The sequence below is a fragment of the Ochotona curzoniae genome, unplaced genomic scaffold (genome assembly GCF_017591425.1).
Source record: "Ochotona curzoniae isolate NIBS_2020 unplaced genomic scaffold, NIBS_Ocur_1.0 contig_50, whole genome shotgun sequence".
Classification (NCBI taxonomy): domain Eukaryota; kingdom Metazoa; phylum Chordata; class Mammalia; order Lagomorpha; family Ochotonidae; genus Ochotona; species Ochotona curzoniae.
This window is the reverse complement of record NW_024466446.1, coordinates 5,573,142-5,598,302: the sequence shown is the minus strand read 5'-3', so window position 1 is coordinate 5,598,302 and position 25,161 is coordinate 5,573,142. Positions and strand designations below refer to the sequence as shown.

General features: G+C 52.9%; 1 protein-coding gene across 1 annotated transcript in view; it reads left to right on the top strand.

Annotated features, from left to right (window-relative positions):
* Nucleotides 1–25,161, top strand: part of LOC121162057 (aminopeptidase O (putative)) — a 261,196-nt gene that overhangs the window by 228,086 nt on the left and 7,949 nt on the right. Inside the window, exon 13 of the mRNA XM_040988871.1 lies at nucleotides 17,641–17,757. Coding sequence (XP_040844805.1) covers nucleotides 17,641–17,757 — 117 coding nt within the window. The remainder of the gene's footprint in view (nucleotides 1–17,640; nucleotides 17,758–25,161) is intronic.

Genomic DNA, 25,161 nt, shown 5'->3' with positions numbered 1-25,161 from the left:
ACACCTGCTGGTGATAGACAGGGCCTTCCTGGTCCTTCTGGCTCGCCCTCCCCTTCATCTGAGTGTGGGATTATCCTGGTTCCTCCTGTGCCCGTTCAGCCGCACACGACAGCAGTGGCCAACGTAGCCAAAATCAAGAACATGGATCTGAGCGCAGAGTGAGCTGCCAGCATCACTGCTGACATGGCGGAAGAAGGGTGTGTTCCTCCACGAAGAGGGTATTGGGAAGCGTACAATTGGTTGAGCGTTTCCTCTTGGGAACCCTGTAATCAGGCAGTCCCATGACGAAGTCAGATCTGCAGACCCTGAGGGAGGGAATGAAAAGTAAGGAGTAGAAACGTGTCACGGCACAGTGGGTTTGGCCGAAGCCTGCAGCCCCTCTCAGGAGCGCCTGTGCTGGAGTCCCACCTGCAGCCCCTCATAGGAGCGCCTGTGCTGGAGTCTCACCTCCACATGAGATCCAGCCCAGGAGGCAGCCAGCGAGGGAGGGCTGGGAGTGCTTGGGCCCTTGAGAGCTGATGGAGACGCAAATGCAGTTCTTAGCTCCCTGGGCCTCAGCCAGATTTGATATTGCAGGAAATTGGGGACTGAACTAGTAGATGAACTCTCTCCCTCCCTCTCTGTCCCCCTCCCCGACTTCCTGCCCTTGTGTCTTTCAAATAAAGACATTTTAAAAGAGATAAAAGCAGCTGACACCGTGACCCATGCACATAGTGGACACCACTGTCCCCCATCCCTTGTTCTGTGTGTGTACATGTTGTCAGGTTTCTTTTTTTTTTTTTTAAAGATTTATTTTTATTATTTTTTATTGGAAAGGTGGATATACAGAGAGGAGATACAGAGAGGAAGATCTTCCATCCGATGATTCACTCCCCAAGTGAGCCGCAACGGGTCGATACTATGCCGATCCGAAGCCAGGAGCCTCTTCCGGGTCTCCCACGCGGGTGCAGGTTCCCAAAGCTTTGGGCCGTCCTCTGCTGCTTTCCCAGGCCACAGGCAGGGAGCTGGAAGGGAAGCGGGGCTGCCGGGATTAGAACCGGCGCCCATATGGGATCCCGGGGGTGCAAGGCGAGGACCTTTAACCACTTGCGCCACCGCGCCGGGGGCCCCATGTTGTCAGGTTTCTTACACGAGAAAGCCTAGTGCCAGTCAGGAATTTGGAATGAGACCCCAGGGGCGGGGGCGAGAGGAAGCCCCCCTGGGCTTTAGCAAGTGCAGTCCAAGGCCTGGTGAGAAAGTCGCTTTCTGCCACAAACATGGAGAGTAAAGGCAGCTATTCAGCAGCAAGATTGTCTTTTGAATCTGTTATGTAGTAATGGAAAATTCTGATTTTGCCAGATTGCAGTTCCTGTGCTGTGTAGTCAGAGTCCTTTTGAGAAAGTGGAATGAGAAGATATTTATTTTAACATGCACCGAAAGTTTTAGATGCACAGTATCCCTCCCCCCCCCCACACACACCCACATGTATTTTCTATGGACTTTTTAAAGATCCTTCATATGTGTGTATGTGTGCTCATGTTGGAAGGAGGCGGGGTGAGGGGATAGAATGTTTTTCAAAAAAGAAAGAAAAATAGAAAGAGAAGTACAATAAACCAGGCTGTGATCTCACCATATGTGTTGAATTGAACACAAATCTTCTGCATTTAATGAAGACTTTAGCCTTTAGGGGTAAATAAAACATCGCTAAACAGGGATGGTCTGAATGTTTCCTTGCTGGCTATTATAATTAAAGCCATGAAAAAGGTGGTGGGGTTATGTTACTTATTAACTCGAATCACTTTTAGATTTGATCAAGATGCAGTTGCCCATGGCGCTCCGTTTCATGTTTGTCCTTTGTTTCGCTGACACACTCGGCCCAGGCCTTGGTGGCGCTGTGAAAGCAGCAGAGCCCGGGCTGGGGCGGCTTCCTAAGGTACCCCCTGCCCCTCCCAGCTCAGCTGCAGGCCAACCCTCAGCTGGTCCCAGACCCCAGGAAAGCCTGCAGTCTCTTGGGGCTGGGAGGAGGAAGCTGTGAGCTTTCAGAGCTCAGCAGCAAGGTTCGCTCCTCAAGGTGGAACGTAGAGACATGTTCGCTTCCTCATCAAAGCACTACATGCGTAGTGCGTTCTTTAGTGGACGTCGGAATCCCTATGTCAGCCTCAGTGGGCTCTCTGCGCACGGGCCCTAGATTCCAGTCCCTGGCCTTGTCAGCTTCCAGAGGCCGCCTGTATGCCTTGGCTCATGGCCTGCTTCTGGACTTCAGAGCCAGATGTTCTGGGCTGACACCCTCTCAAGATGCCGTATCTCCCTCCAACTTCCTTACTCTGTTCTTATCTGAAAGGACATTTGTGGTGACATTGAGCCCACCTGGATAATCTGTCCAGGCCACCTGATTAGCAACCTTATTTCCATCTCCAGCCTAATTCCCACACGGTCACAGGTTTAGGAAAAACGTATTTATTTCATTTGAAAGACAACAGTTACTGAGAGAGTTCTTCCATTCCCTGGTTCACTTCCCAAATGAACACAGTGGCCAGAGTTGGGTCAGTTTGAAGCCAGGAGCTTCTTCCAGGTCTCCCCTGGGAGTGTAGTGGTCCAGGCAGTCAGGCCGTTTTCCGCCGCGTGCTCAGATGCATTTGTAGGGAGCTGGGTCAGAAGTGGAACAGCCAGGAACACGTACTGTATGCACATGGGATGCTGGCGTTACAGATAACCGCTTAACTTGGCCACACCACGATGCTGATCCCAACCTTATAACTCTTATCAGGAAAAAAGAATGTGTGCACACTCAAATATACATAGCATAACAATAGAAACCATCATTCACAAGTTTAGCCTAAGTGGGTTTTCTGATTTACTACACTAACATGCCAGCTGCCGACAGTCAACGGGGATTTTAAGTGTGGAGTGGCGCAACTCGGTTTGTAAATTTCTATTTTGGGAAAACTGGCATCTCCATTCAGAAAAAAAATGCTCCAGCTGATCCGACGTGTGAATCCTGGGGCGCACAGTCCCTTGCCTTGCGGACTTCTGTGCTGCTGTTTGTTCACTGGCACCTGGTTTCCTAGGGAAGCCTGTGACGTAAAAGATGCTCTCGTTTAACACAGCAGTGCACCCATCCCTCAGGAATTTGAAGACAGCATCCAGGTTTGCGACATCCCCTCTCCACCCACACCCCAGTTCTCTGTTTCTAGACGAGGGGTGACCGTGTCGCCTGTGTGCGGCCCAGGGGGTGGGACATGCTCAGCTGGGACAGTGGCTCCCACTGGCTGCAAGGACTGGGCGAACAGCACCCTCTGTCTTTGCAGCGAGCAGGGCTGCCTGCAGTTGATAAAGCTGTCAACATCCCCGAAATAGAGATGACATTTACCTGTAAAGGCTTTCTCTGTGAGATGAACAGGGTAAGGTCCTCCCCCCCCCCCACCACCACCAAAAGAAAAAGAAAAGGCATATTATTTTAAAGTTGATCCTATTTTAACAGATTTTCGTCATCAAATTGCTAAGACTTGGTGCTAACACACCCATGATTGGAACTTGGATCCTGCTTGAAAGACGGTTTCTATTCATTCATACCTGGCTGTGACCAGGTCCCAGATGTGGGTGGGCAGGTTGGGGAACTCAGGGAAAAGTTAATTTGCTTCCAGCCCCTAGAATGGCTTCACTGGACATGGAGGGGGGCCACCAGCCAGGGAGCAAGAGATTGGCAGCTGGTGCTTGGAAAAATGACTTCCAGGACTGGGTGGTCCTGAGTGGAGGGCCCCTTGACAACACACGGATGCAGGTCGTGGGCTTAAGTGCTAAACACCTGACTTACAGGTGAGGCCCTTGGAGGGGCTCGGCAGGTGGGGACAAGGAAGGGGCATCTGGCATCTGTGTGCCTTTGAGTGGGGTCGTAAGTTGCATCTCTTGTACCCCCTCATATTGGGTGCAGTAGGGGTGTTTAAGGAGTAGGGGAGGGGTATTGCAAGGGAGAGGCCAGGAGTGCAGATGGGGGCGCCCAGGGTGGACTTGGTAGCCCGAGGTGCCCCTGGTGCCCCTAGCGCCTGCTGGGAGGAGGAGGGCAGGTAAACCAACTGAGGCACCTCCACATCGCAGTGAAGGGAGCCTGGGCCGGCAGCCACCGAGCGAAATGCCGCCCACAGCCAGTGCAGGGGCTCGGCTTTTCGGCTTGGTCGGCGGGACTCACAGGGTTTGGGTGGTTGCAAGGTGCGCTGTGGACGTTGGAGCCGGGCTCCGGGGGCGCACGTGGGATTCCCCAAACGCTGGCTCCGCTCGGAGACCGCGAGGTGACACATACTGAGCGAGAAACCTCCCCCCCCCCCCATGCAGGGACTTTGAAGGAAAAAAAAAAAGATAATATCATGGACTAGGACCACTGTTTGCACAAAGGGAAAGCGAGTCATTGCTAAATGTAGCTGGAGCAGACTTCCTAGGAGCCTGTGCAGTTGGTATCCCCAACCAGGGTATGCTTGGAGACGGCTGACCCTGAGCCTCGCCCTGCAGTGCCCCTTCCCACAAAGGTGGACTTGGGGGCTTGACCAAACCCCCCTGCGTGCACAGTGGCGGCTTTCAGCAAAGGCTGCAATTACACGGGTGCTGAGGCCGGCTGCGGGAGTGCTTGGCAGCTAGAAGTTTTGCAAGAACATTTTGAAAGTGTTCTGGGGGAAAGAAAAAAAAAAGTCTTCCCATTGCAGAGCATTTGTTGTTTATTTTCTAAAAATGATTATTTTCAAGCTGAAAAGTACTTTTAAAAAGGAAAGAACTGTGTCTTGAATGACCTTCGGTCCATATGCATTTGAAAACCTGCATAAAGTTCGTGGACATCCTAAAGGGAGGCTGTGGCAGTCTTCCCATTTCAACTTGACTCCTTGGGGACCTGGGGGAGGGGATGTTGTTTTGGTCTCTGAAGGTACTTTCTCATCCCCCGTTCCTAACTGCTGGCCATGTTTATTTCACACACCACAAGTGTGTGTGGGTCCCTAACCCAGGGTTTTCATCCCCCCCAAGCACTTGGTTTTCTGACTTGAAGCTGTTAGCAACATTGTTTCTTCAAGCATTCAAAGTTTTGAAAAGCTTCATTTAGGATATTAGCAGTCCAAGGTGCCAGCATTTTTTTTCATTGTTTTTCTTGCCTTCAGCCTATTGCAACTCCAAGGTAGTCGAGTTTCTTTATAAAAAGATGGAGGTTCAAAACTCTTACCACAATTAAACTTTTAAAGTGCATTCTTCTCTCTGTCCCTATCTTTGCATTTGAGAGGCAAACCCAGCCTCTTACAACAAAATGATGTTTTGTCAGCAAAGATGACTAAAAATCTCCCTCACTTAAAAAAAAAAAAGACATTTTGGAGTGTATCGTCCACAAATGCCCAAAGTGGAACTGAAAAGAATGCCTAACTGACATGTGTTATTTCCAAAAGTTAAGAACCTATAGGAAGAAAAAGGTAACAAGATCGTGTAACCTACTGTCTGGTCAGTTTTTATGATTTTGTTTGTTTGTTTGTTTTTTCTCTTCCTGCTTAGAAATTTGTTGCCTTGATTTTTTTTTCTTGCTTAACCTTTCCACATAAAGTTACCTAAGTTAGTTTGTTTGATAATTCTTCAGAATGGATGCAGATTAAAGATCCCGCCAGCGCAGACAGACCTAGCACGAGAGAGGGCTCGTTTGGTTTTTCTTAAGTTCATATTCCATGTCGGAATTCCACCGGGGCGCTTGAGGCTGGAACACACCAGTTTGGAATACCCACCAGGACTGTATAAACAGTGCTGAAAAAGTTGACCCAGAAACAAGCCCCCCCTCCCTCCTCGCCATTACTTCTGATGGGAACTCCTAGGATCCCCCTCCCCGGGGGCTACGGGCTACGAAGCTCTGATTACTGGGAGGTGCACCTTCCAGGAAATGCCTCGCTCTAACTTAAGCTCTTCCCTGTTCATTCTTGAAGCAGTGACTCAGCCGTCGGTGCTTGGAGTATTTTTAAGTTTTCTGGTGACTCTGGGACTGACTGCAAAGACGCCTCAGGTGCACTGTGGGGAATGCCCCCTGCACTGTCCTTGAAAGGCACGGCTTGCACCAGCAGTGGGGGTGGGGAGTGGGAGGGCACAGCGTTGGCATTCGGTTGTTTTCCAGTCTGCACTAACAGGTAGGCATTGCAACCTCCGTGGGCACTCCTTAGAAGCAAACCAGTAGTTTGCCCGCAGGACTGACTGGTCCTGCACTCCTGGTCCGAGAAGAAATGGGGTCTCCCAACCACTCCCTGCACCTGGCTGATTTTCACCCCCTAGAGAACCAGGTGCGTTAGGGCTCCAACTGAAAAGTTTGTGCTGTTCTTTGGTTCCCCCTCCCCCCTCCTCCCACGGTAGGTCCCCCCCCCCCCTTTTATTCTTTTTTGGTTGTAACAAGCGTACAGTTTTCCTACAGAAATGCAGATATTCCTGTGAACGCTAGAGGCTTCACCCCCCCCCCCCTTCCTAAACACCATGCGCAGAGAGAAAGTCGTGGTATTCTGTGAATTAGAGGAGAAATTGCTACAGCTGTGACTGCCTTTGTTCTGGAAGCCATTTGAATGGCAGGCTGCGCAGGGATGCGTCTGTGCAGCAATGGAAGCTTCACCGAGACGAGAGAACTGCTAATTAAAGTAATTGCGGGGTGGGCACTGACTGTCCGGGGCTGGGGGGGCCCCCTGCCAGGGGTGTGGCCGCCCTGGGCGCTTGCTGCGGCCGCTGCTGCTGCTGCTGCTGCTGCTGCTGCTGCGGCCGCCAGCGCTGCGTGCGCCCCAGCCCTTGGAACGCGGCTCCGCCTGGCCGCAGGCGGGGCGAGGCGCGGCAGCCCGGCGGCCTTTGCGGGGATTGGCCGGGGCCGAGGGGGCGGCGCGTGGTGCGGCCGTGAGGATATTAGCGGGCAGCGGGGCTGGCCAGGTATAGAGCGACTCGGCCTCGCGGTGGCGGCGGCGGCCGGTGGCAGCCGGTGGCAGCCAGCGTGGCCGTTCCTGGCCCTGCGCCCCTGCGCACCACGGGCTGGAGAGCTGCGTGAAGACCTCCCGAGCGGGGACCTCGCTTTCTCTGGGATTCTCCTCGAGCCGCCTCCGCCACCTCCTTCATCCCAGTTGGCCGCCGCAAGAGCTGGAGCCTGGACACGAAGGTGACCTAGTCTGCCTTCTAAAGCGCACCCGCCTCTCCTGCCGGGTCTGCACGGCCAGGGCAGCTGCGGGTGGTATTCGCGGGAAGGGACAGACCTGGGGGGCCGCGTGGGCGCTTTGTGTCTTCTCACTCAGGAGCGGGGTGCATGCGTGTGGAACTCCGGTACGTTCAAGGGCACATTGCTCGCGTGTTATCAAGTCGGGAAAATCAGGCGAGCACCTGGTGTCCTGGCGCGCCCTGGAAACCTCCCTCCTTCCTTAAAGGGCAAATCCAGCGGGCGCAAGCTGGTGACAACGCAGGCCAGATTCAGAGTTTTTTCTGGAAAGCGATCAACAGGTTGGCTTTCGCTTTTGGATGACCGCTGTTGTCCCTCGGCTCTGTCCAGTGCGCGCACACGGAGAGCGGCTGCGCCTGGTCGGTGGGGTGTGTGTGTGTGTCGGGGGGGATGGGTAGCGGGGGGGTGTAGGCTTGGTTTGAAGAGGGTGGACCCGCAAACAGCAGACTGTCCAGTTTATAGTCCTGTCTCTCAAATTGTGGAAAGTAGAAAGTTCGCAGCTTTGAAATCAACGCTGCACTTTTCAGGGATCCCTGATCATTGATTTGTGCTGTCCCCCCCCCCCCCCACACACACACACAAACCGTTTTTTCCAAGTTATTTTCTTAAAATGAAACTTGGGAATATACTGCATGGATAGGACCCGGGTGTGCTGTCACGCGAATGTGTTTAAAGTGGCAACTGTAAAACTGAAACATAAGCTTAGACGCGGCCAGAAAAGCATATTTCTAAGTTTGCCCTCTTTTTTTGGTTCAGACTGTATAAGACAATTGCTGTCTTTCCTGCCCCTTAACCGGGGTAAACTCAATCTAGACAAGTTGGCATACAGAGGGGGAAATATGCGGGTTTTTTTTTTCCTATTACGGCTTAGATGGAACACGTCTCTATGCCTTAACATTGCCAGTGGTTTCTGAAAGGTGTTCCATAGTATTAAAAGGTACTAGTCCCGTGAAAGGAAGATTACACTGTTTTTCTTTTTGTTCTTTTTTTCTTTTTCTTTTTCTTTTTTTTTAACACAACCACAAGATACCTATGTAAAGGAAGATCAAGCAGAGAGGGGGTGAAATTCCCATAGGAGCCTGTGGGCCGACGGAAGGGGCTTCTGGAACCAGGTCCCGGGCCTGCCAGCAGTGTAGCCGGATCTTCCGAGGACCCAGCTGTGCAGCCTGGAAGGGGTGACTTGGGATTCCCTGCCGAGCCGTCCACCCGCCTCAGGCTGCCCCTGGCTGGGAGCTCTGGGTAGTCCTCCGGCCTTCAAGTGAACATTGCTGTGGCGCTGCGTGAGTCCGTCTGTTTAGTTAGAACTTGTTTATCCGCCATCAGGGGAAGTGGAGTGAGTGTATGGAGCAGGGAAGCCTGGCCTAGAACAAGCCTGCCATCCTTCCCCTCCGTAACCATGTCCTCTGTGTGTATGCTTTGGCTTCCCTCTGGCTTGCTGCCTTCACCTTGCCCGCACGTCCACGAAGCGGCCATTTCTCTTTGCTACCAAAGCCCGACCCTTCAGATGATGTGGTGTATGGAGGGAGAAGGAAGAAAAAAAAAAAAAAAAGACTTCAACTTTTGATATTGTTCTCCACCATCCGTTCTGAAATTGAGTCAATTTCCCCCCATTTCTCTGGTTATGTGACTTTCCCGCACAGGTCAGAGTGACCCTTCTGAAGTTAATCCTTTGTTCTCCTCCTCATCAGACTTCTCGGAGTTAATCCCAGGGTGTTAAGTATCCGTAGCACAGCCCCAAAGTGGACAGAAGTCACATGCGCCAACGCCGGATCTCCCCGGGATCAAAAATCACATGCGGAGTGGCTCTCACAGCCCACCCCTGTCCCCCCGTTCCTGCAGCACTAGCTGGCTGTTGGACCGGCCACCCTCTCCCACCTCCTTGCGCCCCCACCACGGGCCCCTTCCCTTGAGTTTGGCCTCGCCGTAAGGGTACGTCTGAGGATGTGTTTGTCAGAAATAACCCCTGGAGGTTGCAGAGAAGTGGCTCTGAAGGACCTGGGTCTCCTTTTCGTGTGATAGAAACCACAGGAAGGCTGTGAGGAGACAGAGCCTGAGTCCAGAGGACGTGGAAGTCGTTTGGACTGCGTTCTTAAGACGGGGTTGTCGGGGGGGAGGGACAGGCACTGGGAGTCTTGGAACGTTGGCATCTGAACACCCCGGAGCCTGGGCCAAGTCGGCTTGTAGTCTAGGGTGGCCGCCTCAGTCCACGTTGAGAGAGAGAGAGAGAGAACTTGTGTGCTTCCCTCTTGTCTGCTCTTGGGATCAGAGTGGTTGATGTAGATTCACCTTTCTCTCTCTCTCTCTCTCTCTCTTCATTTCTCTTGTTCTCGCCTCACCTTGGAACTCTTGGTAGCACTTTAGCTCTGAGACGTTTCTTTGGCCTTGCTCTCTAAGCAGTTCATCTTTTATGATTTGAAAACTTCATCTTTTCCAGTTTTTCAACTTTTAAGAAAGTTTTTCTTAGCACGGATGCCTTTCTTAGCACAGATGTAGGAAGCCTAGGACGCCGCTGCGAGATGCTACTGAGGTTTTTGCAGCTCCCACAGAGTAAGTTGTGGCAAACTCCTCCTGCGTGCCAGCCGACCAACTGGCTTTTTTTTTTTTGACAAACATGGCAGAACCACCCTGGTGACAGTCTCATCGCCACCACGGTCCCTTAGGAGTAGGGGGATTCAAGCCAGACCCATCACTGTCCACAATGTGGGTGAGTTGGCACATTTGAATTTTTACTTTGGAGTTTACCTGTTTTGTGTGTGTGTTCTAGTTCAGTGTGGCGAGTGGCTTGTGGTCCTACTGTTCCCCAGGGGAAGCTTCAAAGTCATCCGTGTGGCTCACTGCCCAAGGGCCACTCTGCCTGCAAGCCACGGTGCCATGTCTCCGCTTCTCACTGCACTGGCCGAGGCACACGCATTGAGTGTGAGCTGGGCTCAGTGTCTAAAGATCTGCCTTAAATATGTGTGTGTGTGTGTGTGTGTATTTATAGATACACACACACATTTGTATCCTATTCATAGACTTTAAAATACCGTTTTGTTTGACCTCTATTTTTTCTGCTCTAAACAGAGAGACTCTTATTTTTTAGAACAAAAGATTCTAAAGATAGTTTTTTTTTTTTTTTCTGCTGAATGATTAATGTTTTCCCTTTGGGCTAATCGCTTGTAATTTAGAGAAAAAGCCATGTTTTCACATTGAATCTTCTGCTAGGCTGCTTGTTTTGGTGTACAAGTATGATAGGTGTGTGTATTTTGTTTGTTTTTGTTTTTGTTGTTCACTGGGAGCATAGGGCCGTGTAAAGTCGGATGTTCCAAAGAGCGGTCTGCAGTGTTGATACAGTTAATTACTACGAATATTCGCTTTGTGATAATCCAGCGCAGACATCCTGGTTTTGATATATTGGAGTTACGCAGCAAACTAGAGATGGAGAGGTAGACGTTTTGACTTGGAATGAAATGATATTCCGATTTAGGAAAATTGGAGAAATGTTTGAGAGTCGCTTAATCAGATGTAATTTTTTTTTTCAAGATTTGTGTAATTAATTGCTCTTCCATCTGCTGGTTCACCCCTTCTCCCGAGATGGCCACAGGGGCTGGCCCCTGGCCTGGCCTGGCCAGCGGGGGAAGCCAGGAACTCCCTTCAGGTCACCCACGTGGGAGGCAGGGGATGGGTCCTGTCACTGGAGCCCCTCTCCTTTCTTAGTTGCATCAGAAGTGGAGCAGCTGGGTTCCTATGGGACGCCAGTGTCATAGGCAGCGGCGGCTTAATGAACATGACACCCGGCCCGAATCCAGCTAATGTGCTGTGCGGAAGAGCCCCACCTGAGCTCTGTGTGGCATTAGCATCGATGCGTGTGATTTTTTTTTTTTTACAGCATTGTCACATGTTGGGCACTGGCGAGGCAGCGCAAGGCTTCCCAGTGCGCCCGGCCTGCTAGCTCGCCTGACTTGCTGTGTCTAGAGCATCTGGTTTTCAGTGTGCCAGCGCAGCGTGTCCCTGAATCGTTTTTTGCCCCTCAGCGCTCTTAGGATGCTGCGATGAAGTTCTTCATAAAGTAGATTTCTCCATTAAGTAAATAATCCAGGCATATACTGGCATGATTGAAGAAAAATAGCTGGAGTTAAGAGGCAGATGCGGGAACAGATGAGGCCAGGTGACTGGTGCAAGCTCCTTAGCACACAGCACTTAGTCCTGGTAGAAGTCTTTAGGTAGGTACTTGCAAACTCCTCGTAGCCTGTTCTCCTCTCACCACCCACCCACAGCCAATCCTAACATCGCCAAATTGTAGCAACAATCCCGTCTTTTTAAGAGCTGCATAGTAGTCCGTGGTGTGACCGCCTTGTGCCATGCCTTGGCCCTGTGGAACCCCAGCTGGCAGCTCTACTCCTAGGCTGGCATGGGAAGTGGAAGCCTCACTGGCCTTTTAGACGCACAAAACATGCTGTAAGTTACGAAGTCCAAAGTCCTGAAGCTTGGCGTGCTTCCTCAAGGCGAACCCTTCGTGTTTACACCTTGGAGCACTGAGCTCCAAGAGCGTTCATTCCAAGGAAGCTGAACGCCGCAAGCGGAAGAAGAGCGAGAAGCCCCCTTGGGCTTTTCTGGTGGTCCGGGGGTCTTTTAAAACCCGTGGGCTGGCTGGACACCATGCCCCCCCGTGGGACGGCACTAGTGTGGATTACCTTTTGCGTTTTTTTTTTTTTTTAATGAATGGTGATTTTTTTCTCAAGTAACATAGAATTCAAGACTGCTAACTCCAGCCCCTTTACTGTCTGCCGGGTTCCAGGCTCACAACACAGATGCAAGGACGCAAGAGTGGGGAAGGAAAAAACAAAACAAAAAAAGACTTGGAAATGTTCACTGTGAGCATTCGGGGCGCTTTTCTGAAATGCACAACAGCATAACGTATTAACATACACATGATTGCAAGACACCTGCTTGTCGAGAGAATTTTCATTTTCTGAATTCTAAATGATGTACTTTCTGTCAGATTGCCTGTAACTCGGGCTAGTACCTGAAACCAGAGTTGGGGAAAATAAACATGAAAATTCAACACGTACGAGAAGCTGGAAACACAGAGCAGTGTCCGCCAGTGGGTTGCTTCACGTACTGCTTGTTTACGGTGGTTGATGTACTTCTGAGTCCTTTTGGTGATATTTTCAGTGTGTCATGTCACATGTTCTTAAGGTTTCCGCTGCTTAGAATTATTTTCCAAAAATTTTTATCAATGTTTTTGTCGTTAGAAGGATGAATTACGTATTTCCTGCTGCTTTTCTGAAATGTTTGTCCCCCAATTTCAGCCTTTGGACTCACTCCCTAAAAATGATCACCAAAAGATGACTGAATCTTGAGCAATTGATTGATGTCTATGTTTTGAAGGAAGCAAATATTTTCATCCCCATCCCTCCCCCCCCTTTTTTTTTTGGGTGGTTTTCATTTTGCCAGTTTTGTGGCCCCCGGAGTAACAGGAGCGATACGCAGACTTGGTCCTCAAGCATCGTCAGTTAAGGCCTTAAGTTACAGAGCGGCCCTCCTCCCGGGCCGGGAGGTCTCCCCGCGTGGTGCACGCCCCTCATTTTTCCTCCGAGCAAGAACCCTCCTTGCTCTCCCGGGATCTCCGTGGCAGACACTTGCCTGGCAGTCTGTAAACTGTCCGACTTGGTCACTTTTTAAGCAATGCCTGCCGTTCGGGACCGGACAGAGGTGGGAGACCACACCACCATCTGAAGTGGCTGTAAAGGTGACGGTACTGGAACAGCCTGGGTCTTAGAACAGTTTAATGTGCTGCTTTTATTTGTTCATTTATTTATTATTTTTGAGGGGGGGAAGAGGTGATGGAAGAATGGGAACTTTTACAGTTCCCAAGACCTGTCCTGAATGATGTCTTAATTTGACTCTGATGATCAAAGTCCACGTGAGGATCTGTGTCTGAGCTCTGAACTGTGTCCTGCCCGTGATCAAGGCCTCGCCATCCCCCTCGGCCAGTGTGTGTGTGTGAGTAAAGTGTTCTGCCTATACCTGTGCACAGAGAGGGCGGGCTGGGGGCCATGGTGGCTGTGGGGAGGGGTCTCTTCAGCTGAGAGATGGAAGCTGACCAGGCTGCCTTGTGCCTTCGGCTGGTGGCCGTCAAATGGTCAGCACCCTCCCTTCTGGGGTGGGACCCCATGGGTGTGAGATCTCAGCCCACAAGTCTCGCCCCCACCCCTGCAATACACGAGAACCAGAGGCCTCTCTCTGCACACACGCACCCCCCTCCACCTTCTGTTGCTGCTCCATGTAAACGGTTCCCTGCCGTAGTAACATAGACAAATATAGCAGAGAATGCTTTTCTGGAAGGAAGAATGCTCCCCCAGCATTTTTTAACCATTTTTGGGAAGAATTGATGTTTCTGTGAGTTTCAGACAGGCCAAAGGAGGGCGAGGCAGGGCCTACGACAGTCCGGGTGGACGGGCGGATGGGCGGGTGGTGGCTGCTGTGAATCGAAGTGACATCATGTGTATTGCTCCCATTGAGCCACTTTTAGACTCCAGCCAGGATCAAAGGAAATGGCATCAGGGCGGAAGCACGCTTCCTCCAGGCCCAGATCCCAGAGCGATAATGGGGTAATATTAGAGCACATGGCATCACCCATCGCCGGCTGTAGCAGTCCCAGACGGGCGCCCCGTCTGCAGGGGAGACCCCCACCCCCGAGGGAGGCCAGGCCACCAGCTCGGGAGGTGGCCCTCTTGGCTTGCAGGGGCAGGGGCTTCTGACCCTGGGGATGAGCAGGTGGCCTGTTCTGTGTCCTGCTGCCGGCTGATGGAATGAGCAACCGAGGGCTTTGGTCACATGGGGACGGAAGTGGCCCTGTGACAGCCACAAAGGTCAGAGCTTGTTTTGTCTGTACCATTTGTTAGGTTAGGAGGAGAGGGGTTCTGGAGAACTGGATTTTTTCTTTTTCTTTTTCCTCCTCCTCCTCCACCTCAGCAGTCTGCCATAGGAAGTTCCTGAAGCCGCTCAGAGTTGTACAGTTGGCCTCAACTCTGAGCTGACGTGTGTGGGGGTCGGGGCAGAATGCAAGAGACACTCGTCCCCCCGCTCCTCTCTCAGCCACTGTCCGCCATGGGATGTCCTGTGTTCCCGGCCAGTAGGCTGGCCAGCAGCTCTCCCAGATCACCCTGCCTGCCTGCGCCTTTCCCTTCCTGGGGCTGGTTTGGAGAGAGCTGCCTCGGCCCTGTTACAAGTCTGTCTCTTTCAAGTGCCCACAGGCCGCTGGCACCGCCACAGCCTTTGGCCTGAAGTTTCCCGAGGGGAAACCAAGCTGGTCTCCATATGGAAAAAATAATAACCCACCCTGAATTCCTTGTTTATGCAAAGAAAGGAAAAAGGGTTTGCTATTCCTGTCCTCATTGATGCAAGTGCTGTTGGGCGCTCAGCGACGTGTGTGTGTGTGTGTGTGTGTGTGTGTGTGTGTGTGAATAGTATTTAAAGAAGCTCCTTTCCATGTAGCTCCCGCCCAGTGGCATGTCCTTTGTTTTTCCTGATAGCTCAGTGTCTGTCTCCCGTGGTCCCACTGCCTTCTCGAGGGCACAGTTGGCCAGGAGTCACGTGAAATTTCATTTGATTTCTACGTGGGTGGGAGTGGAACGAGCAACACATTTCCCATTACGGCCTCCTGCTCCCCCCACCATGCCAGCTGCCAGGGCGGGTCTCCAAAGCACATTTGCTAGGGTCTGATATCTTTCAGTTGCTTTGCAAAAACATCTTGATTTATTACACATTTTTTTTTCTGTCTGTGTTGTGGGCCAGCTTTGACGGGGAGCAAATGTTTATCCTGCTCCGGGGTGGGGGCACTGAGGAATGCACTCGGATTAAAAGTGTAACTGCCTCCTGTGTCTCTGGTTTTGGTATTCCTGTTCTCAAGGTTTGTAATCTTGCTGCTTTTTTTTTTTTTTTTGGAAAGTGATGTCACGCCTACTTACTGGCGAATGAGATGGTTTATGTGTCTGCCCCTCGGTATGGCGCTTGTGCACTGATCCTTCCTTTTTTTTTTTTTTTAACTGTTCGGAGACCACCGCACCACTCCCCTTAGTACAAGTGCGTTCTGAGGAGCAGAGGCGGCTGATAGGCATGGTGGAGGAATTTGGCCACACTGCTTCGCCGGTCCAGGGCTTGCCTCTGAGCGAAGGTGTTCTTGCAGCAGTCTGTGGTCACAGCCTAGTGGAGGAGGAGCCCGGTACTAACTGCGAGGCCGGGGTCTCCAGTTAGTCAATCAGAACTGATTGTAGAACCCCCCCCCCCCCGGGGCCCAGCTACCTGTGGGAGTCCTCCCTTGCATGTAAAGTCAGGGGGCTTAGCCTTGCCTGCATGTCAGTCACATGAACTTGAACGAGAGCAAAAGCTGCCCCCGTGCCCTTGTGGATTTTGTGTCTATGCGGACGCTGTGTCCTCTGCCCAGACACGGCTGGCCCAGTGGGCAACGGCCAGGAGTCGGACGGGCACCGACAGATGTGTGTGAATGCATCGGCATCCTTCAGGGTGCAGCTGGACTTGCTGTTGATCGACCAGGCCCAGTTGGGGTGGGCAGCGGACAGAGCTAGCGTCTCTGCAGGCAGGGCAGGGCTGGCGGTGTCCCTTGTCACTGAGGGTCTTGGGTTCACACCAAGTCCCAGGCAGGCGCTCTAACAATAGCCGTCTTTGTGAGCACCAGCAACACAACAGGGAGGCAGATGCTTCCCCTGGCCCTTGCTCATTCCTTCCCTGTAATTCTACAAATTGGTAAGGCTGGTTCCTGCCATAGTTAGTTAGCGAAGCGACCCCCATCTCAAGCCAAGCCCGCAAGCATCCTGCCCTGGATCAGGCCTTGTTGCTGTCCAGAATGGCTTCCGGGGGACCTGAACAGAAGCCTGTTTCCTCTTTCCTGCTAGGGCAGGGGTGGGGTGGGGAGGTGAAAGGAGGGATGACATGGAGAGCCCCTGCCTCGGTGTTGAGGAGTACTCCCAACTGCAGGGGGAGCTCTTAGGGGCGAGCTCCAGGCCCTGGGCGGGGGGTGGGAGACAGAGGAGAGGGCCCACAGAGAAGGCCAAGGCCAGAGTCTGTCCTGGGGCCGGATGTCCCACCCAGCCTGCAGGGTGTGGGGAGTCTGGAGGCTGTCTGCAGCCTGCTCTCCAGCACTTGGCACTTTGGACAAAGCAGGTTTCTTCAGTTCTCAGAAGAGCTGCCCTAATGGCTGTAGAATGGTAGACCTGGTTGCCTCTGTGGCTCCTAATTATGTAGAAATGGGATGGCTAAGACATCTTACAGGCTGGCACATCTGGAGAGAAGTGATTGTTAGTTCCTTCTTGGGGTCTTCGCCTTGAACCTCACAGGTCAGTGCTAACGCTAGCATAGTTCCTTTGGTCAGCCCAGTCAGCCGCCAGAGAACACCGTGCGTGGCTTCAGACATGGTGCCGTGGGTGGGCAAGGGCCCAACAGTGTGTATTTCTGTTGGCAGCAGGGTGGGTCCAGACAGTGTAAGAAATGTGTCCTTTGTGAATTACACGGTGAACATCATGCATTTGGCCTGCCAGCTGGAGGGCCCAAGTTTTTTTTTCTCCTGCTTGAATTATGCACAATTTTTAGAAGAGAGAGAATGAATGAATGAATGAATGAATAAGGGGTGAGTTGCCAGGGCAGTGTGGGGAATGGTGGTTAATCCTTTACAATCAAGTGATCCTTTGGTTATGGAATAAATACCCTTAGCAGCGTTGGCTCTCCCTGTGGTGGTGCCAGGCAGTACAGCCACGAGGGGACCGCGGCGTGGCAGTGAGAGGGCGGGCGGAGCCGGGCACACCTGACCACTGTCTACCCACAGATGAGTTTGCTCTGTTTTTGTGCCACATCGACTGGTCTCCTTTGGTGACGTTTTCTGACCCGGCTGTGTGTGAACACTCGGACTGTTGGTGAACAGGTGTGTGTGCGTACAGCCGTATAGGTAACAGGTGCAATTTTGGATACGTGATAAACTTACGTATTTTGTGTAATGAAGGGGTTATGAAACATGGTTCGTGTTTCATTACTGGATCCTCAGTTCTCGGTTTGCAGCAGAGAACAGTTACAGGGTTTTACGTTGTTAAAGGAAGCACAAAAACAGATTCTTTGGCCACGCCCCCATGTGCTTGGCTAGCATGGGATGGCTCGTGGCAGCTGTGTCTTGGCTAAGTGACAGGTTTGGGCATCTGGCCGCGACGGAGCCTAGGCTCTCATAAAGTGTGCTCATGTTCTAAGGGGGAGCATCACCTTCATCACCTTCATCCAGGTCACGGAAAAGCAGCGCGTGACTCAGACCCACCACCACGTGGTCTAGACTGCAAATTGGGACCAGAGTCTAGGGCCTGGTCCATCTTTGTATACTTCAGACCCGGATTTTGCCCTCGCTCTGTGGTCTGCCCAACATTACGGCTTGATTCCTCCTCGGCGGGCCAAGCAGCGTTTTCATGAGCCTGTGGCTTTTCTGCCTGCAGCTTCTCCCAGATCAGCTGGTGTTGCTTCTGGAACGTCTCCTGGAACTGAAGACCCTGAGCCCGCAGACCCTGCAGAGCCTCCAGAGGACCTACCGCCTCCAGGAGCAGGATGCTGAGGTAACGGGACGCTCCCAGGGCTCAGCAGACCCGGGGAAGATGGACTGTTCTGTGGCCGTTCCAGGGGATGGGCGCTGCTGTGCCCTGGGCACCAGCCGGAGCACTCTGCCAAGTTAGAGCAGGCTCCTTAAGGACGGCGTTGGCCGCCTGCTGCCTGTGGGGCTCAGCAGTGGTGCTCTGCTTGCCACTCAGGTATTTCTGGGTCCCAGATATTCTCCTTTCTTCTTCTTTTTGATGTTGTTGTTTCATTGTGTTTGAAAAGCAGAGTTGGAGGAAGAAAGAGAGAACCTCTACCCACCAGTTCACTCCCCAGATGGCTACAATGGCCAGGGCCAGGCGAGGCCTAAGCCAGGAGCCTGGAGCTTCTTCCGGGTCTCCCATGTGGGTAGCAGGAGTTGAGATCCTTGGGACATCCTTTCCCGCTTTCCCAGGCTGTAACCAGGGAGTTGGATGGGAAGTGGAGCAGCCAGGACAGGAACTTAAGTCCAAATGACATGCCGGTGGTACTGCGGGGAGTGGATTTACCTGCTCTGCCACAGCACCAGTGTCGGTCCCGCTTTCTCATTAAGTAGTACACATGGACACAGTCTCCCTCTGCAGTGAGAGAGGGCGGGACGGTTGTGAGTCGGGAACAAGCTGACGGTGGCGCCGTCCTGTGGCACATGAAGGGTATGTGGCTGGGATGGGTCAGGGCTCTCCTGCTGGCCTCCAGGCAGAGCAGGAAAGATGAGTCACCTGTGGCGGAAGTGAGACAGAAACCTGGCAGCCGTGCTTGGAAAGTGAGGCTGTGTGTTGGCGGGGCAGGGATGTGGTGCTGTCCTAAGGTGAGCTCCAGGTTTGTCCAATACAAAGTAGGTAAATATTTAGCACATTTAGTCATCTTAATGTTAAAAATTGCTAGAGCTTGTGGATAAAGGTCCTTCTATATGAGGCTGCAAACATGCGAGGAACTTCTGTTTGTATTCAGCTGAAAGTAACTGAATGTGTCTGAGCTTGCCGGGGTGCTGTAGCCGCCATCAGGCCCTAGTGCTCCACTTTCAGCCATAGCTGTTTCGGGGAGACCAACATTGGGGTATAGCAGGTAGAGCTGCCACCTGCATACTGGCATCTCAGATGTACACTGTTTTTTTGTTTTGTTTTTAAAATCCCAGCTGCTCCACTTCTGATCCAGTTCCCTGTTTGTGACCTGGGAAAAACAGTAGAATGGCCCAAATGTTTGGGCCACCTAACTTCAGCCTGGCTCAACCCTGGCTGTCGGGGCCATGTGGGAGTGGAGCAGTGGTTTCTCCCTCTCTCTCTTTTTTCCTCTCCTTCCCTCTCTCTCCTCCTTTCCTTTCTTCTCTGTAACTCTTTCAGATAAAAAAGGAAGAAACATACTTTGAATGAAGAGGTGCCATGTCAAAATCCACCATGGATATTGAAGACATTATATAACAAAAGCAAATGTCTCCCTTTGATTACAATGTCCTAACAATACTTAAGATGTGTTGGGTAGAATTTTACAATACTGAATTTCACATCATTATATGGAGAGATTCAGATAAGCCAGTTCCTTATAAACTTCATAGGTAAGGTCGATGTTATTGTGTGTCGAGAGAAGGCAGGTGCACTTTGTCCCCAACCCAAGCTCATGGCAGGTGTGTTGCTGTTGCTGTCTTAAGCCAGCTCTTAGTATATCTGTCCCTAGGTGTTTGCAAATGCCAGACTGTTATTTTTAATGAGCAATTCAAAAACCATCCTATTAATAGGCACTGGGCTATGTTTTAATCAAGGCTGAACGTCCCTGGAATGCCAGGCCCCTGTGACAGACCCTGGGCTGACCAGGGTGCGGAGGATGAGAGCTGGTGCCAGGCACCTGTCGTCTGATGCCCGGAAGCTGGGAGGTGGTCGGCTCTGTTCCTCTCACCCCACCCCCTACCCCCTGAGACTTCTGGCACTAGAGACACATCCTGTCCTTCGCTCACAGTGCTGGTTGGTTGTTATATATAACCCCTTAAGCCTTGGAGAACACAGCAGGCCCTGGTATACACACACACACACACACTCTCTCTCTCTCTTTCTCTCTCTCTTACCTGGTGGGTGCTGGGCACGGAGCAAGCAGGCACCATGGGTGAGGGTTGGATTATCTTGAGCACACTTCTGTCCCCAAGCCAGCATCTTGATGAGACATGGGGTGAGTTGGAGTCCATGTCCATGCATGGAGTAGCCACCAAGGGCTTCTTAGAAGGTGATGTTTGACGGAAAGCCATGTGGAGCCGGTCCTGAAACAGAGGTGTAGGCTAGGCGTGTGCTGGAGTGGGGCTCCACAGGCTTCTCTCTGCGTGGGACCAGATGCTGACATCATAGGCCATAGTGACTCTTACAGCCATCCGGCTTGGCTCTTGTTTTGGCTCGCCAGTAGACGCTGCCAGGGTTATACTCCTGGAGCCCATACGATTTGCATGTCTCAAGGTGCTGCCACCCTAATCCCCACCCACCCCTGCTTCCTCATTTTGCTTTTTAAAGCTATTTGAAGATGCACACGCTGTTCCTAGCTGTGGGCTCTTCTGACCAGTGCCATCCTGTTTGCTACTCCCCATCCTGGGGGATGCAGAGCCAGGGGCTAAGCCAGGAGCCCTTGTCAGAGCATACTGGTGCCAGCTTCCCTCGCGGACGAGTTTCTGGGAAACAGCCAGCAAGAATCAGAAAAGCACCAGGGTTTGGGCTAACTCCAGGGTATTTTCTGGAAACTAGGAATTCAATGGCAGCATCGTTTGCCTTTATTTGCATTGCAACCACACCAATGTCATCGGGTAAGTGGGAAGGTCTTGGGAACTCCGTTTTATTCTTGGTGGAGGAGCTGAGAGCAGACTCTGAATTGAGAGCGGAGCCCCTGAAGAAGGCGGGAGTGTGGCACCAGGGAACTGAGTGTGGAAGGTGGCCCTCGAGCTGTGGTCCTGCCCAGGGTGCCCAGTGTAAGTCCTTGGGACTGGTGTGGAACAAGTGTCGGCCGCAGGGGACACCAGCCTGGGGAGCTGGGTGTCATTAGGGCAGAAGCCTGCTGTCCTGTATGTGTGAGCACCCCAGTCTGTCCCCAAGAGGAAGGAGAGGTGACATCACATGATCTGCCATGTGAGATAAGTGAGCACGGGTGGGTGACACTGGCCATCTCACACTGCATCTGTCCTTGCCGCTCCTGGCAGGGTGGGCTGGGCCTAGCATCCCGCTGCAGAGTCAGCCTCTTGTATACCCGCCTTGCCCATGCCACCGTCAGCCAATGGACAGTTGGACGGACAGGACAGGGACACAGCAAGTGCAGCCCCCCATGTTGTGCTTCCATGTCAGGTTGTGATTCTGCCCGTGCCTCGTCCTGCCAGCTGTGGGCGGGAGGCTGTGGGCCCCACCGTCCTCTATGCTCGCCCTCCCCCCGCCACTTCCTTCACTGTCAGTCATCTTTTGTTCCTTCCCAGAGGAGCTGGATGGCACGGGTAGGCACAGTCTCTCTGCCACTGTGGAGTGATCGGTGCTGAGTGGGGTGCAGTGAGGGGGCCTTCGAGGTGTCACACAGACAGATACTGTAGCACTGCTCCCCAGCACCCACCCACTGGTCCCGTGTCAGGGCAGACTCACCACAGTCCTGGATCTGGGTGCACACCAGAGCTCTGTCCCACAGGCACCGTCCCAGTACCTTGTGCTTGCAAGGAGGACCAGTGCCAGGGCATCAGCCCCAACTCCGGGGTGCCCAGGGACACCTGCAGAGTCCCTCTTCCCTTGAGATGGCATTACTAAGCCAGCTGGCCTGCCAGGTCACCACCCTGCACTGTCGGGAAGGCCCCGGGGTGAAACAGACCCCAAGAGGCACATGTGTCTCACCCATCAGCAAGGAGGGCATTGCAGCAGGTGGACGGAAGTGACCATCCAGGGTAAAGGTCAGGCCCTATGAGGAGCTCGCAGCGGGGCACTCGGCCCCTTCCTCCCGGCAGCTCAGATGTTCCACCGTAGGTCCCTGGTCATGACATCTTGGCAGGTGCACCGATGGAGTTCTGTTCCCTGTTGCCCAAATGCGGCCAGGCTCGGGTTGCAAAGCAGAAAGCCGCAGATGCCGAAGCTCAGCTGGAGAATGTGGCTTAAGACCAGTGAGGCTTCACCTCATCGGGCTGGCCGTGGAGTCAGGCTATGCCGGCGAGGACACAGCCCTGTGTCTGGCCCCGCGGCTCCATCCCCTTCCCGGAGTTCTGGGTGGGTTTGTGTTTTTTAGCCTTGTGCCTTCGTAGGACATGAGGGAAGTGAGGTTCCTGTGTGTGTGGTCTCTATTTGCCTAATGACACACATCCTCAGCGTTCCAAAACACCGCTTCGAAGTCGCAGAGTTGTCTTGCCATTGTTTCCCTAAGGTTTTCTTTCTTTGGCCATCAGTCCTGCCACCCTGGAAAGTCTGCCACTGTCTTCCTGTCCCACTGTGATAAAGGGGCAAAGGCAAACAGACAAAATTGGGTTTAAGGTGACCAAGTAAAAAATATGGGTTTTTTTTTCCCTTTAGGCTAATACTCCATGTGTTCTGAGGCTAGGGGCAGTGTTTTTTGTTTGTTTGTTTGTTTGTTTTACCATGAATTATTTCAGCAAACTGTTGCTGGTCAGATGTTTGTAACGCAAACGAAGAACAGGGGAAAATACCGAGGCCTGGGTGGCACAGTATAGCTAACTTTCCTCCAAAGGACCTTTTAAATACGCCAGTAGTTGAGAATTGACCCGCTGAAATGGAGGTGACAAGAAGCAATGAAGCGAATCCTGTCCCAGGTAAGCTTTTAGCTGCAGGTCCAGCCAGTCTTCATTAGGAAAGTGGCTTTGACTGTTTCTCCATCCTGGTCACCTACTGTTCCTTGTTGGCTACTTAAAGGCTGTAGCAGCAGCCTGTCCAATCTTGCAGAAGATTCAGGGTGTCACCTGTGTGGCTGTATGTGTCTTCTGGTTTGTGTGTGTGTGTGTGTGTGTCTGTGCGTGTGTTTGTCCACTGGCTGCCTGTGTACTTGCTTCTGTGTGTCTTCAAGGCTGTGTGTGTGTATGGGTGTGTGGGCTCTGTTTCCCAAGCTGTATGTGTGTGTGTGTGATTGTGCCTGTTTCCAGCTTATGTGTGTGTCTGTGTGCCCCATCCTGCCCAGGCTGTGTAGACTTCCTCAGAACAATGAGTCTCTCCTTTGCCCAGATTTCCAAGCGCCGTTGCCCTGGCGGTCTTCTTCCCCCTGTAGCCGGGAGACCATCCATGTCTCCTTCCCTTTTCTTCCTGCGCAGTGCCCTTGAGTGAGCTAAGCACACAAGGTCCTGTGGTTGCTCCCAGGGGCCCGAGAGCTCCATGTCGCTGCTCATTCTGCAGCGAACGCCCGGAGCTGCCACGGCTCTGTGGACAGCACAGCTCCAGGGTCCTGCGGCGGCACCCTTGTGTTGCTCAGCTTCCCCATGGGTCCCTGCACAGCATGGCGCAGGAGGGCATGAGGAGTGCCTAGCAGTGCCCAGAGCTCAGCACCCTAGAACGTGTTCCCAGTGCCTTCGCTGCATGCACGTAATGGTACTTTGCAAATTTGAAACCAACAACTAACAGAAAGGCACCAGCTCAGCTCTGTGGGGAGGAGGGTTTTTTTGAGGAGGGAGGGCAGTTGGGCTGCTCAGACTGCTTCTTGCTTTGCTGCAGCCTCGATTGAGCCACGTGGAACTGTGTTCCATCAGCCACCTGGTCTTGCCCATCTGTGGGTAGAAGCAGATGCCCAGGCTGGCAGGAAGTCGCCGAGCACTGTGGGCGTGGGGCGTGAGGAGGGGTTACCAGCCAGCTGACACCTAGCTGACTTAGTCTGGGCCTGACCTCAGGCCTCAGCTGGCTTGCTCAGGGAGAACAGCCCTGGCCCACTAGACCCTGCTCAGCATGGCTGTCCGGGAAGAGACTTGAGTGAGCTGCCTTGTGGAGGTGCAGGTCACAGACCATGCAGACGGCCGACAGTGCGGTCCAGTGGTCGTGACCGTATTCAGAGCTCTGCAGCCATCAATGCCATCGGTCTGAGAACCTTTCGTCAAGCCACGCCCCAGCCACCAGCGAAGGAAGCCCAGTGCTTGGGTGCCTTCTGTCCAGGGCCATCTCTGTCACTTCTGCATCTCTCAACTTGGAGTGGACGGACTCGCAGGCGACTCTCTGGCCTTTGTGGCTTCTCTTTGCTCGGCGTGGCGCTCACAGCATCTCCTGGTTTGCAGGGCATGCCTCCTCGCCGTGCGGTGTTTCAGTCAGTGGCATGGGCTGCATCATTGCTGGGCACCTGGGTAGCTGGCACTTGGTAGCCGTGCAGGCTGCTGCCACGTGAACATTTGGCATCCGTGTTCGTGCTGTGTTTTCCCCTTGAGCGGCGTCACTCAGCTGTGTGGTAACTGCTCACCAGCTTCGGCTGATTTCCCTGGGGGCTGCACCGTTTGGTGCTCTGGCCAGCAATTCCATGTCCTCCCTGCTCCTCCTCTTGCCAGCATGGTTCTCCACCAACACTTGGTTTCATCCTCGTAAATTCTAGCCATCTTGTGGGGGGCATGAGGTGGTACCTTGTGGTAGGTGCACTGTGTCCTGCAGGTCAGTGAGGGCAAGAAGGAGGGGGGCGGCAGGCCTTGTTGGCAGAAGTCAGTGTCCCACCGTGGACTGGGTATCTGTCTGCCAGTTTTGGTGGGGGAGGAACTCAGATTTTCCCGCTACCACCACCACCGTGACAAGGGCTTTCCACGTGGAAGAGCTGGGGTACAGGGCTGGACTCCAAAGAGCCCCCTAACTGTCACCGTGTCACCTGTAGGAAGAGAAGCAAGCTTAGTGCCTCCTGGAGATGGCACAGCAGGTGCACTGGGCTGCCTCTTGCATCATCAGCTTTGATGTTGGTCATTACTCTTGACTCTTCCCGTCATCCCCACGTGCCCGTGTGTCGAGGGGGCGGGTCCCACAGCAGTTGGGGAGCTCTCACACACACAACCCCTGGGGCGCTTTGTAGCAGCTCCAGTTCCAACCTGTGAAGCTCTGGGAGGGCCTGCTTATCTGGCAACAGAGGAGGTGACTTTCAGTACCCATTGGTCCCTTCACCCCCAGCCCCACTAAACAGACACATTGTAGTTTCAGAAATAACATTCACATGGCAGCCACTGGGGAGCTGGGAGCCAGCAAGGTGAGGGCAAGCATGCGGGGGTCCAAGGGTGTCTGTCCCCTGCCTGCGCTGGGGTCTCCCCTCCCAGGAGGGGGCGAACAGACACGGGCCACCCCGCCAGCCACCCGCCCAGCACAGGCTCTCTGTCCTCCCCGCCCCCCAGCGGCAGGAAACCCACTTGAAAGCCAAAGTTAAATCTAATTGAAGGACATAAATCGAGAAAGCAGGTTTGTTTATTGTAATGTAGACTTATTAACTTACCAAAGCCA